General features: G+C 43.1%; 1 protein-coding gene across 1 annotated transcript in view; it reads right to left on the reverse strand.

Annotated features, from left to right (window-relative positions):
- The window catches only part of LOC311139565 (transient receptor potential cation channel subfamily M member 4-like), a gene marked incomplete at both ends in the record, with an annotated part of 73,258 nt that overhangs the window by 32,748 nt on the left and 25,633 nt on the right, over window positions 1–14,877 (reverse strand). The window contains 11 exons of the mRNA XM_084174463.1: window positions 527–628; window positions 829–1,146; window positions 1,509–1,627; window positions 1,726–1,828; window positions 2,401–2,640; window positions 2,746–2,810; window positions 5,358–5,535; window positions 6,023–6,192; window positions 8,461–8,641; window positions 9,929–10,106; window positions 10,252–10,313. Of these exons, the coding sequence (XP_084030589.1) occupies window positions 527–628; window positions 829–1,146; window positions 1,509–1,627; window positions 1,726–1,828; window positions 2,401–2,640; window positions 2,746–2,810; window positions 5,358–5,535; window positions 6,023–6,192; window positions 8,461–8,641; window positions 9,929–10,106; window positions 10,252–10,313 (1,716 nt within the window). The remainder of the gene's footprint in view (window positions 1–526; window positions 629–828; window positions 1,147–1,508; window positions 1,628–1,725; window positions 1,829–2,400; window positions 2,641–2,745; window positions 2,811–5,357; window positions 5,536–6,022; window positions 6,193–8,460; window positions 8,642–9,928; window positions 10,107–10,251; window positions 10,314–14,877) is intronic.

A 14,877-nucleotide genomic window follows, 5' to 3' on the forward strand; every position in this document is an offset into this window, starting at 1 on the left:
ATACGATGAACCGTTCAAAGATAAAAGGTTTCTCGGTAGAACCCTTCATAGAGGGTTATAGGAAGAACCTTCCCACTGGGCAAAAAGTGGTTGAATCAACATTGTTTCCACATCATTTCAACAAAACAATTATATGTGATGACATTGAATCAAATGGGAAAAACTGATTGGATTTGCAAAAAGTCATCAACGTAAGGGAATTTCGTATTCTTTTCACCCAACTTCTAACCTAAATCCAATGTCATGGTGACATTTGTTCTTGATTTCACGTTGAATTCAAGTTAGTTGACAACTCAACCAAATGTAAATCAAAAATAGACGTTGAACTGATGTCTGTGCCCAGTGGGTTTAGACGATAAAAGGGTTCTTGGTAGAACCATTTATAGAGGGTTCTAGATATAACCAAAAAGTGTTCCCATATGGAGACAAGCCGAAGAACCCTATTTGGTTCTACTTAGCAACTTTTTTTTCTAAGAGTGTATAGGGGAGAGAGTGCTATTTGGAACGCAGCTATGGCAGCCACTACCTTCAGTGTTCTCCAGGTGCTGGTGCGCTTGTCCAAACCCAGAGGTCTGTAGTAGAAGGGCTGACACACATCTCCCAGGATGTCCCATAGTAACCGTGACACCTGGAGGGAGAGGCGAGAGGAAGTCACATATAACTGAGAACAGAACACCTAAATTAGACTAAATGCACCTCAACTCCACACACAGCGAATGACCCCATACCTCCCCTTTCACACCTACTATTTTACCAATTTACCATGCCATTTCTCAATAAATACCTAGTCGTTTCTGTACCATAAAATAAAGTGCAACCCCTCCTCACCTCATACAAGCTGAGTTCTTTGGCAGAGGAGGGTCCTGATATGGGGCTCATAGGGCTCTGGGGCCTCTTGAGGGGCGTGGGCTCGTCCGGAGAGCAGGGGACAGTGGGCAGGGATCTGGCCAGGCTCTGCCTCTCTGTGAGGCGTCGCTGGAGAAGCGTGTAGGCCAGAGAGCTGTTGGACAGCGAGCGGTACAGGCCCTCCAGACGCTGGTAGTTCAGGTAGTCCAGGATGTTGAGGCCGTTCTCGTTGAAAAGACGTACAAACTGGGGCTTGTTGTTGATCAGGGCATCCGTCATGGAGTCCTCCAGGTCCTCGTACTGCGGGAGGATGTTTTTATAAACATATCTATCTATCTATCTATCTATCTATCTATCTATCTGTCTGTCTGTCTGTCTGTCTGTCAAAAGTGAAATAATACCATCCTACCGAGAGAGAAAATAAAGCAACACTTCACAAATTGGAAGTAGTTGTGATTTCCAACTTCCCTTCACCAGCCTATCTTCTCTGTATTGTTCCAATTTCCAATTCGTGAAGCCGTTCCTTATTTTCCTCATGTTATCAGATACAGAGAAGTTGTGTCTGTCATTTTGAATAGAATAAATGCACTGTCAACTAAATAACATTAAAAAAGTAAATAAATGGCGTTAAACAGTGGCGTCAGAAGTGAGGAGCAGCTCACCCTCCATTGGATGTCTCCATTGAAGAGTTCACTGTTAGCGATGTCCACCCTGTTCCAGGCTACTGCAAGCTTCAGCTCCTCTGTGTACTCACTGGCATCGCTGGACACACGTTTACTGGCTGACAGAAAATTACATAGAATGAATGAATAGCTTGACCAGGATCATGTTCAACATATCTGTCAACAGATCGCAAACACACAACTCACACACACCTACCTCTGACCAGAGCCTTCAGTAGCACTGTGTCAAAATCATCAGGACTGTCCTGCTCCCCGTGGAACACTGAGATCAGATCTCTGTTCTGATAGATGCTCAGAGCCTGGGGAAAGAAAGAGCGAAAACAAAGGAGAGTGAAAGAGGAGAGAGCGAAACAGAGAGAGGGGAGAGACAGAGAGACAGGAGAGCGAGACAGAGAGGGGAGAGAGAGAGAGACAGACAGAGAGAGGGGAGAGAGAGAGAGAGACAGACAGAGAGAGGGGAGAGAGAGAGAGACAGACAGAGAGAGGGGAGAGAGAGAGAGACAGACAGAGAGAGGGGAGAGAGACAGACAGAGAGAGGGGAGAGAGACACAGAGAGAGGGGAGAGAGACAGACAGAGAGAGGGGAGAGAGACAAACAGAGAGAGGGGAGAGAGACAAGACAGAGAGAGGGGAGAGAGACAAGACAGAGAGAGGGGAGAGAGACAAGACAGAGAGAGGGGAGAGAGACAAGACAGAGAGAGGGGAGAGAGACAGACAGAGAGAGGGGAGAGAGACAGACAGATAGAGGGGAGAGAGAGACAGAGAGAGAGAGACAGAAAAACAAAGGAGAGAGGGAGAGAAAGAGAGAAATAAGCAGTATGATGAAGTTCTCACTCACTCACACACACACACCCCACCCCTTCCACACGCACCCTGTCCACAAGCTTCTCCCGGTCTGCCTCGGCAGGGAAGTGCCTCCTGACCCTCTCACGGGTCCTTTCGCGCAGCTCCACGCTTGGGCTCTTGCTCCCCTCACCCTCTGGCGGGGGAGAGGTGCAGCTCATGGGCACATCTGACAGGGCATCCAGCAGCTCACAGATAAGGTCTGCCGCTGGACCAGAACCATTCAACACCAGCCAGGGAGTAGCCTTCCTCAGAGAGAGATCCACCCTCTGGGGGGGAGGGAGGGAGGGAGAGAGTGTTTGGTGGGAGAAGGGAATGTTCTGGACATGGACAGTAAAGTTAAAAGTGATGATAGTGATGTTATAATCGCTTACCTTCAGCATGGCAGCTTCCCCTGAGATGAGCATACACAGCACAGGGATCTCTATACTGCCACTACCTGGAAGATAACAGGTACAGGGAAGGGGAGGATGGGAGAAATCCATCAAATTACGTTTTTAGTCATGAGTCATTGATCAGATGTCATTGTGAATGTCCATCATATTAATTTTAATGTGTGAATGTTTCATAAGAATGTCCACAAGCATTGTGGGTTTAGAACGGTTAGGTATACGTATTCCTTATAAAAAATATATATGTAAAAAATTGGAACACTTCACGATAGTGCGTGTCATCCTTGCGCATGGAGACCATGCTAATCTTCTCTGTATCAATCCAATTTAAATATGTGCCCCGACGGATTGGTCACAAAAGAGAAGGAGATTTCCTTGCATTAATACATTGTAAAAAAAGCCAACTTAACCAAAAGCGTTATTATGTGAGTTGAGTGGACTTCAAATGGACAAGAATTTGAGCTAATAAAGATTGTTTACTCAACAAACTCTGTTCGAAGTGAGCTGCATTTGAAAAAGTTTGAGTAAAATTTCAAATTCATGTTTGCCTATACTGTATGTTGGTTCAGCTATATGCCCAAATGTTGGACAAACTCAAAATCCTATAGCAGCTGTTTGCCTTACAATTGTACGTTGAATCAACAAACTCGAAGTGAGACGAATTTGAACAAGCTTGTTGAGTAAAATTACAAATGTATGTTTGCTCAAAACCACGCCCATCATTATCATACAGTGTCTCCCAGCATGCTCTATCGCAGGTTGATTTTCAGATTTGTTTTATTTCAATACCTGTGTTTTTGCATGTACATTGATTGGTTAATTACACAAACATTTAAAAAAAAAAATCTAAACTAACCCAATCTGTTAGTAATTGGACTTTCTGCACCTGTTACCGAGATGGCTGTTCCAGTTTATATGATTTAGGTAGTCTCAATACATTTTCCTTGCCCTGGCTGTCATTCTCAATGCGGGTGATTCAAAGTACCAATTGTTGGATAGTCTCACTCTGGCCGGAATTGCACATCATGTGGCCTGTCTGGTCCAATGGTTAAAGCCCCGGACCCCGGCACACATGCACAGCCTAGGCTACCAGAGTCGGCATGGGTTCGAGTCCATTGTCATGGGGCATTCCGAGTATTTCATGTGAGCCGCAGTATTTGGCTCTGTTTATGTAAAAGAGCCGCATCATTTGGCTCCAAATGGCTCTTCATTCAAAATGCTTGAAAATCTGAAAAAATGCACACATCTGAAATGTAAAGCCAAAAAAGTAGGCTACCATTATGTCAGATCATGATATGCATGTTCAAATAGCTACATTTTTACCTGGCCAAATTATTAGACCGCCTGAAGAAAAAATATATAATAATAATAATAATAATAATAATAATAATAATAATAATAATAATAATGCTCACTGCAAAAATGATGGACCAGAACGATGTGCTCCCCCACTATTTATTGTTTCTGCAGTGATGATTCACCATCTTCAGACAATGATTGTGTAACTTATTTGCAGATAATTGTTGTTTGAAGATCAAAAAGCTGTAGTAGCAGTACGCAAATCAGAGAGCCAATTGAACGTCTCTTTAACCAATGCGATTCAGTTCCCAACGTTCACAAAAAAGAGCTGTTCAAAAATAGCCTTTCGTTCGCGAACGACCCATCCCTAATCTCTCCTACCTTTCCTGTCTCCTCTTCACTGTCTGATCTCAATAAAAACATAATCCCCCCATACCCCCAAAAAGGAAGTACACATCACTTTGCAAGCCAGCATAATGTGACTTGCAGGCTTGATGTAGCATGTAAATCAGGAGTTTCAGACCACTGCGTTAGGGTGTAACTGGGCCTTCAAAGAAAGGCCTTATGATTACATGGGGAAATACGCTAATAAGGTAGAATAAATTCCAAGTTGAGTTAATATATAAATAAACTAGAAAATGTATGTTGGTTCAGTTATATGCCCAAATGTTGAGCAAACACAATCCTATTGCAGCTAGTTGCCTTACAATTGTATGATGAATCAACATCTGTTTTTTTTCCAGTGTAGTCATGATGTCAACAACAGAAACTCCCATTGGTTGCTCACCAGATGAGTTCAACTTTGGATGAACTGTCAAACATTGTTAGTCTTTCTTTCTGAAATATATAAATAATCCACGGAATATAATCAATACAAAAGCGTTACACGAGCATCACTGAGTTATATAGTCTATATCATATCGCAAAGGACATTGGGTGTGAAATGTAGGTGAAAACTCGTACTCGAACGTTATGAGAATTAAATCAAGTTTTATAATTGTAAATACGTGGGAATAGGATAGGGTCTTTAGATGGCAGATAATGACCACTCCACAGACAGCATAACTTTGGCTTACCGTAACCTCACACTAGCATGCTGAAATCTGTGCACAAGAAACATGATTGGTGATAAGAAAAGTCACACTGTCGATCTGAACTTGTACACCTTCAATGAGCGGCTTGAACATACTGCACTTCACCTGTACACCTGTAATGCATTTTATAAACTTTTAGGAGATGGGCGCTAGTCTTAACAGTATGTGTGTGTCTTTGCGTATGTGTGTACTGTGTCTCACCCCATATGCCGGTGCGCTGGTGGGAGATGTAGTCTTCCATCTTGGACCTGAAGGCCGTTTCCTCTCCCCGCCGGCCTACACTACCATCATCCACCAGCAGGAAGGCCTGGTAGTTATTATCCAGGCAGCACGAGTCACGGGACGTGTTCTGGACATAATACCTCGCTGGGAAACTACCCTGAGAGAGGGGGAGGAGGGGAGAGGAGAAACAGAGAAAGAGAGGGGGGTATAAAGAGAGGGGGGAGGGGGAGAGACGGAGAGAGCAAGGGTAGAGAAGGGGCTCAGTCAAGGTAGAGAAAAGAAAGGAGGGGAGAGAGAAAAAGCGAGAGAGAGAGAGAGAGAGAGAAAGAGAGGTCATTGTGATCACCATCCATTGTGTATTACAATGTCCTTGTTGTTACTAATTATATTTCCTGTGGTTTTGCTTTGCTGAGTGAGAGAGGGTGAGAAGCAAAGAGGGGAGAGATGAAGGAAAGTGAAGGACATTCTTTATTTGTATACAGTGTCCAGTAGTGTGTTCCTGTGCCTTCTTACGTGCGTGTCTGTGCATGTTTCATTCTGTATACGTTGAACATTGTGTGTGTGTGTGGTCATGACGTGTGTGTGCATTCGTGTGTGTAAGTGTGTTTGTGTCTCTGAGCTCGCATATGTGTGTGTGTGTGTACCTGTGCATTAACTAGCTGCTCTCTGTTATGCACCATCCCCCAGGGGGCCACGCCCACAGCAATGACTTTCTTCTGGGAGAGGGAGGACGCTGCCGCAGCATGATCTCTCACTGCCTCCCCAACACAACGACCCACCCCCTCCCTCAGCCCCCCCGTCACTATCCACGCCCCTGGGATAGAGAGAGGAAGTGACAAAGAGAAGAGGAGGGGGAAATGTGGGGAGAGAAGGGGGAGGGGAAGAGAGGGAAGTGGGGGAGTGAGAGAGAAATGTTTATGACACAGTAAGTGCATACATTTTTTGAATAAGTATGTAATTCCTGTAGGAATTGAACCCACAACCTTGGAATAGCAAGCACCACATTCTTACCAACTAAGCAACAAAGGATCATAGACAAACAATATACAGATAAGGAACAGGAGCCTGTTGGTTATTAGTGGGCACTGTGAAAATATGTGAGATGCATCCATCCTTTCCTTTAAAAGTTATTTTGTCCATTTAATGGCAGTGAAAGATGATGTCAAATCAATGATTATGTATTGGAATCAGGCCCAGAAAGGGTTTTCTTTCAAATACTCAATTTGAATGCTCACTTATGCACTTATATGAAACTACTGTTCTGTATATCCTGTTCCTTCTCTGGATCAGCTGTCATCTGACCTACTGGTTTATGGCTGAACTTGCTTATTTCCCTGCCTTGATTTAATGAACCTGGCCTAGGTGGTCATGTGAACATCTAACCAGTTCAGTCAGCATGGCATTGTCCTCCAGAAACCAGTCTCTCCAGTTCCTACGCCAGTCTCCTTCTCAGCTAATTTATTACCTGGTTTACTTAAAAGGCACATCTCCAAAGGAGAACGCTGATGACATCAGGCCAACTCCTTGAATGGCTTACTCCATGAAGTTTGTACTTTTGTCTAAAAAACCTATTTTGCTCAAAACCTTTTTTTTTTAACCTTTAAGTACATTACTGTATTTATAAGTGGGATATTGTTTTTAAAAGTTCAAAAATAGCTGGAGTGCGTCTTTAAAAGTATACTATGGTGAGTTGAGAAGAGAATCAGAAATACTGTTAGAATGTTTTTCAATTGACTGCCATAGCCCCAATTAAAAAAGTAAACATTGGCTGTTAATTACTTTTTTTATTTTACATGGTTGGGCTCGGGACAAGTTTCAGATATAAAAATGGGGTCGTGGGCCAAAAAAGTTTGGGAACCCCTGTACTATAGTATTTACTGTACTGTTTTTACAGACTGTAGTACGGTATACTATAGTATTTACTGTAGAGTTTTTGCGGACTGTAGTATGTGCTGTAGTGTTTTTGGGGACATTACTGTAGTATTTACTACAATGTTTTTGTTTTATTATCTTTGACGTAGAAGTAGGGGGCTTTCTCCTTATGGAAACCTACTGGACAAATACTACTCTGAACAAAAATATAAACGCAACATGCAACAATTTCAAAGATTTGACTTAGTTACAGTTCATATAAAGGAAAACAGTCAATTGAAATAAATTCATTAGTCCTTAATCTATGGATTTCACATGACTGGGAATACAGATATGCATGTCTAGGTCACAGATATCTTTTTTTTAATGTAGGGGCATGGATCAGAAAACCAGTCAGTATCTGGTGTGACCACCATTTGCCTCATGCAGCGTGACACATCTCCTTCGTATACAGTTGATCAGGCTGTTGATTGTGGCATGTGGAATGTTGTCCTACTCCTCTTCATTGGCTGTGAGAAGTTGCTGGATATTGGCGGAAACTGGAACACGCTGTCGTACACGTCGATCCAGAGCATCCCAAATGTGGAAGAACTGGGACATTTTCAGAACTTGCATGGCCATCGAGGGGCTACCAGGATGCTCGACATGGCTGGAGTGGGGAGTATGATGCCTATACGGGGTAAAGCGTAGAGCAGTATATGAGAGCGTCCAGCCCTAGAGGTGCATAACCTGATATCGCAAAGAACTACGGGCATTGTGCCTTTTCATGCGATGCGACGTGATCTACGGATGCTTGTCCGCATTTCTCCACTACTCGGGAATGGAGTTTCCAATATCCGTGAAGGGGATTCCCTCTGGACAATAAGTCCACTCCTACATCGAGTACGCCAAGGACATGAGTCGCGCGTAAAGAAAGTTGATGAGTTTCGCTCCACAGAATAATTGGCTTTGCTAGGCTGTGGCGTCTCAAGGAACGAGTGCAGACCTGGCGATTGAATTTGAAGCGTGCCATTTGCTGAATGGGGCTGAATGGCACAAAAAAAAACCACTAAGGCTCATGGTGAAAGTGGCTGTAACTTGCAAAGGATCATGGTGAAAGTGGCCGTAACTAGCAATGGATCATGGTCGATGTAGTCGTTTTCATCCTGCCTGAGAGAGTCAACCCAACCCAGGACACCAGTGTGTGTCTGTTTGTGTGTGTGTGTCTCACCTGTTCTGTGTGCCGCCTTGACCAGCCCCTGTCTCAGCACCTCCCTGACCCAGGTCTTGACCTTCTCGCACCCCCCACCCCCCACAACAGAAACCACTAGGTTGGGGGAGGGCACCCCCCAGTGGGCCGTCATCAGGCTGTACACGATCTGAGGTGGGGTGTCAAATGACAGACGCAGGAACTGACCAATAGGAAGAGAAGAGGAGAAGAGGGTGGGGAAGGGACAATGAGTATCGCCACACAAAGTTATGACGATCAAGAGGCTTCATAAAGTGCTGCTTGCTAGTTGCTTGTTTTGCCTATATGATGTAGCTAATCGAAAGTGAAGAGATGTCGGTACAGGTGAGAACATTCCGTCTGACTGAGCCAATGTTGTGAGGCCTGGCAGCACTGCTAAAACACTGACTCCTTTGCCATGGTTCCATAGAATGCCAGACAGACGTTCTGCTGTGACAGCCTCATATCTCACCACTACTAAATCTCTCTGTATTTATGAACAACACTTCACTAGCAATGTACACTCAACCAGACCCGATGTAGATGAGCAAAATATTGAAATGAACTACACTACCGGTCAAAAGTTTTAGAACACCTACTATCTTCTGTATACCCCCTACCTTGTCACAACACAACTGATGGCTCAAACACATTAAGAAGGAAATAAATTCCACAAATTAACTTTTAAGAAGGCACACCTGTTAATTGAAATGCATTCCAGGTGACTACCTCATGAAGCTGGTTGAGAGAATGCCAAGAGTGTGCAAAGCTGTCATCAAGGCAAAGGGTGGCTATTTGAAGAATCTCAAATATAAATTAGATTTTTATTTGTTTAACACTTTTTTGGTTACTACATGATTCCATATGTGTTATTTCATAGTTTTGATGTCTTCACTATTATTCTAGAATGTAGAAAATAGTAAAAAATAAAGAAAAACCCTTGAATGAGTAAGTGTTCTAAAACTTTTGACCGGTAGTGTACATTCACATTTTTGTCATTTAGTGTTAATGAATGGCTGTGTGACGTATTCACTTCATAACATATAGCATTGTATAACATCATGAGATTAGCATGAACTCAATCTCTCACTAGGGTCATGTGGTAACATAGCGGAGTCAATTGATGGTTATGAGTAGACGGGCACTAAGCCAGCTACCTAATTCACGAATCAGCCAGCCACCATACAGACAGATGTGTGTGTGTGTGTGTGTGTGTGTGTGTCCTAGTGTTATTTATACCTTAGTAATACCCTGGGCTGATTGATTGAGTGCTGGACACAGCTGAATAAACACACACCGTCCTCTATGAGGTCATCAACAAGGGCCAGAGGCCAAACCCAGGACACCAATGTTTGTGTTATCTTGCCCTTGCATGAGTGTGTGTATGCGCGCGTGTTTGTAAGTGTATGCACGCACGTGTGTGCATATGTTGGTATGTGCATGCGCTTAAGTGTGTGTGTGTGTTACTCACATGGCTGTGTCTCCTGCCAGCCCCTGCGAATTCCAGCTCTCCGAAGGCGTCGGTGGGGTACTCTGAGGAGTGCTGGGAGCTGTCCCACTGGCTGACAATGGCGGCTCCGAAATAGTCTCCTGTAGCGTTGGAGCCGTGTGTCTCCCGCATGCCCCCGCACTGACACAACAAACCATTGCTGACAGGGAGAGAAAGACACACACACGCACACACACAAACAACATTTGCTTTGCATGGACCAGACACATTTTGCATTGTCACTGTAATGTAACTGTATTGTGTCAGATATTGGGACAACGCATCGACCCAGAGAGAGGCTGTACCTTAAAGAGTCCTCTACGAATGTGGTGCATACTCTCTTCCTGATGATGTTGGGGATCCAGCTCTGGGAGAGAAAGAGTTGATTAAGAGCAACTAACAGGGACTTTATCTCGGCTACAGATGTTGAATTTTATGTGAAACTGGATGTATAGTAGCAATTAGCAAATAGCCAAGTCATCATACACATTGTACGAAAGCATGTGTGAGTGTGTGCGTGTGTGGACTGCATGGACATGATATTGTGCAAGGGCTGCTAGGGATTTAGGGGCCGTCTGAGGGCTTTAACCCCATAAGGTTGATGTCCGCGCCCCCGAGGAAATCTAATTAGAATAATACAAAAAATCCCCATAACAATCTGTCAGTTTTAACTATGTCGCACTTCCGCATGTGTGGTGAAAAGTGACAGAGCTAGAGCGGCGTTTGTCAGACCATGAGACATCCTGAAACTCGGTCTTCTCACAAAATCATTTGTAGTGATCCCTCTATGGAAAGGTGAGACTCTCACGAAAAAATACATGTCGGTTGTTTTGCTCTAGGACACCCACAGGCCTCATCTGAAGGTCCCCCGGAACCAGTTGAAAAAAATGAATGGAAGTACTGTATATATGAAGACTGTTTAGTGCCAAAATAAGGGGTTAAATATATGTAAAATACAGTGGGGGAAAAAAGTATTTAGTCAGCCACCAATTGTGCAAGTTCTCCCACTTAAAAAGATGAGAGAGGCCTGTAATTTTCATCATAGGTACACGTCAACTATGACAGACAAATTGAGATTTTTTTTCTCCAGAAAATCACATTGTAGGATTTTTAATGAATCTATTTGCAAATTATGGTGGAAAATAAGTATTTGGTCAATACCAAAAGTTTCAAATTATTTGATACTTACAAAGCATGTAGAGGTCTGTAATTTTTTATCATAGGTACACTTCAACTGTGAGAGACGGAATCTAAAACAAAAATCCAGAAAATCACATTGTATGATTTTTAAGTAATTAATTTGCATTTTATTGCAAGAAGCCCTCCTGTTCTCCACTCATTACCTGTATTAACTGCACCTGTTTGAACTCGTTACCTGTATAAAAGACACCTGTCCACACACTCAATCAAACAGACTCCAACCTCTCCACAATGGCCAAGACCAGGGATAAAATTGTAGACCTGCACAAGGCTGGGATGGGCTACAGGACAATAGGCAAGCAGCTTGGTGAGAAGGCAACAACTGTTGGCGCAATTATTAGAAAATGGAAGAAGTTCAAGATGACGGTCAATCACCCTCGGTCTGGGGCTCCATGCAAGATCTCACCTCGTGGGGCATCAATGATCTTGAGGAAGGTGAGGGATCAGCCCAGAACTACACGGAAGGACCTGGTCAATGACCTGAAGAGAGCTGGGACCACAGTCTCAAAGAAAACCATTAGTAACACACTACGCCGTCATGGATTAAAATCCTGCAGCGCATGCAAGGTCCCCCTGCTCAAGCCAGCGCATGTCCAGGCCCGTCTGAAGTTTGCCAATGACCATCTGGATGATCCAGAGGAGTAATGGGAGAAGGTCATGTGGTCTGATGAGACAAAAATAGAGCTTTTTGGTCTAAACTCCACTCGCCGTGTTTGGAGGAAGAAGGATGAGTACAACCCCAAGAACACCATCCCAACCGTGAAGCATGGAGGTGGAAACATCATTCTTTGGGGATGCTTTTCTGCAAAGGGGACAGGACGACTGCACCATATTGGAGGGGAGGATGGATGGGGCCATGTATCGCGAGATCTTGGCCAACAACCTCCTTCCCTCAATAAGAACATTGAAGATGGGTCGTGGCTGGGTCTTCCATCATGACAACGACCCGAAACACACAGCCAGGGCAACTAAGGAGTGGCTCCGTAAGAAGCATCTCAAGGTCCTGGAGTGGCCTAGCCAGTCTCCAGACCTGAACCCAATAGAAAATCTTTGGAGGGAGCTGAAAGTCCGTATTTCCCAGCGACAGCCCCGAAACCTGAAGGATCTGGAGAAGGTCTGTATGGAGGAGTGGGCCAAAATCCCTGCTGCAGTGTGTGCAAACCTGGTCAAGACCTACAGGAAACGTATGATCTCTGTAATTGCGAACAAATGTTGCTGTACCAAATATTAAGTTCTGCTTTTCTGATGTATCAAATACTTATGTCATGCAATAAAATACAAATTAATTACTTAAAAATCATACAATGTGATTTTCTGGATTTTTGTTTTAGATTCCGTCTCTCACAGTTGAAGTGTACCTATGATAAAAATGACAGACCTCTACATGCTTTGTAAGTAGGAAAACCTGCATATATATCTCGCATATATAAGACAGACACTTCAGAACAAACTTCCTTTAGATTTTTTTGGTGGGGAACTGTTATTTTCATGTATCTGCTTTTCAATGCTTTTTTGGGGGCTAATAGCAGTAAGGCCAAATAACTTTTTTCATCAAATAATTTGAATATATTTTTTGATACTTCAAGGGGTCTTAAAATTCTAAATCAAATAGCAAAATGATCCTTGGTATGACCTTCTTAAAACAATTCCATATAGCTTAGTAGAATCCCCCAGCTTAGACAAGGCTTAGACTGTTTAGTGCCAAAAATAAGGATTTAAATACATGTAAAAAAATTTATTATAATAATTCCTGATCTTTCTTATATCGCTCAGATATAGGACAGACACTTTAGAACAAACTTCCTTTAGATTTTTTGTTGGGACTATCTGTTGTTCCATGTAGTAAATCTGTTATTCAATGCTAACAGCAGTAAGGCCAAATATCAATGTTGTTTTGTGTTTTTTTTATATACTTCAAGGTAGTTTTTTTTAAACCAAAGTTCCTACCCCTGACTGTCATTCTGAATGCAGGTGAATAAAATTCCAAACTCTATTAAAAAATAACTAAAAGCCACGCCCTGCATTACAATATTTAAATAATGTCAATAAGATGGCACAGGTGGATTCATCATTGTACACAGCATATTCTCCAGTGCTGAATCAACACAGAGTGTTATATTTCAGCAATAAGGCCCGAGGTGTGGTATGTATGCCCAATATACCACGACTTAGGGCTGTTTTTATGCACGACACAAGAAGGAGTGCCTGGATACAGCCCTTAGCCGTGGTATATTGGCGATTTACCACAAACCCCCAAGGTGCCTTATTGCGATTATAAACTGGTTACCAACACAATTAGAATAGTAAACAAGTAATTTTGTGTCATACCCGTGGTATTTTGTCTGATATAGCACGGCTTTCAGACAATCAGCATCAAGGGCCCAAAGTACCCGGTTTATAATGAACACTGTTCCATTGTCTATAATATGGGTCCACACTTTTCAGTGTTAAATTAAAAGGTTGAGTAAGTCCACAAATGCACCCAATTTTCTATTATATGTAAATATTTTATGATTAGTAAATGCCATAATGTTGTTAATTTGTTAGATACAGTGGGGAAAAAAAGTATTTAGTCAGCCACCAATTGTGCAAGTTCTCCCACTTAAAAAGATGAGAGAGGCCTGTAATTTTCATCATAGGTACACGTCAACTATGACAGACAAAATGAGAAAAAATTATCCAGAAAATCACATTGTAGGATTTTTTATGAATTTATTTGCAAATTATGGTGGAAAATAAGTATTTGGTCAATAACAAAAGTTTCTCAATACTTTGTTATATACCCTTTATTGGCAATGACACAGGTCAAACGTTTTCTGTAAGTCTTCACAAGGTTTTCACACACTGTTGCTGGTATTTTGGCCCATTCCTCCATGCAGATCTCCTCTAGAGCAGTGATGTTTTGGTGCTGTCGCTGGGCAACACAGACTTTCAACTCCCTCCAAAGATTTTCTATGGGGTTGAGATCTGGAGACTGGCTAGGCCACTACAGGACCTTGAAATGCTTCTTACGAAGCCACTCCTTCATTGCCCGGGCGATGTGTTTGGGATCATTGTCATGCTGAAAGACCCAGCCACGTTTCATCTTCAATGCCCTTGCTGATGGAAGGAGGTTTTCACTCAAAATCTCACGATACATGGCCCCATTTCTTCTTTCCTTTACACGGATCAGTCGTCCTGGTCCCTTTGGAGAAAAACAGCCCCAAAGCATGATGTTTCCATCCCCATGCTTCACAGTAGGTATGGTGTTCTTTGGATGCAACTCAGCATTCTTTGTCCTCCAAACACGACGAGTTGAGTTTTTACCAAAAAGTTATATTTTGGTTTCATCTGACATTCTCCCAATCCTCTTCTGGATCATCCAAATGCACTCTAGCAAACTTCAGACGGGCCTGGACATGTACTGGCTTAAGCAGGGGGACACGTCTGGCACTGCAGGATTTGAGTCCCTGGCGGCGTAGTGTGTTACTGATGGTAGGCTTTGTTACTTTGGTGCCAGCTCTCTGCAGGTCATTCACTAGGTCCCCCTGTGTGGTTCTGGGATTTTTGCTCACCGTTCTTGTGATCATTTTGACCCCACGGGGTGAGATCTTGCGTGGAGCCCCAGATCGAGGGAGATTATCAGTGGTCTTGTATGTCTTCCATTTCCTAATAATTGCTCCCACAGTTGATTTCTTCAAACCAAGCTGCTTACCTATTGCATATTCAGTCTTCCCAGCCTGGTGCAGGTC

The sequence above is a fragment of the Coregonus lavaretus genome (genome assembly GCF_964263955.1).
Source record: "Coregonus lavaretus genome assembly, chromosome: 2".
In the NCBI taxonomy this organism is placed as follows: domain Eukaryota; kingdom Metazoa; phylum Chordata; class Actinopteri; order Salmoniformes; family Salmonidae; genus Coregonus; species Coregonus lavaretus.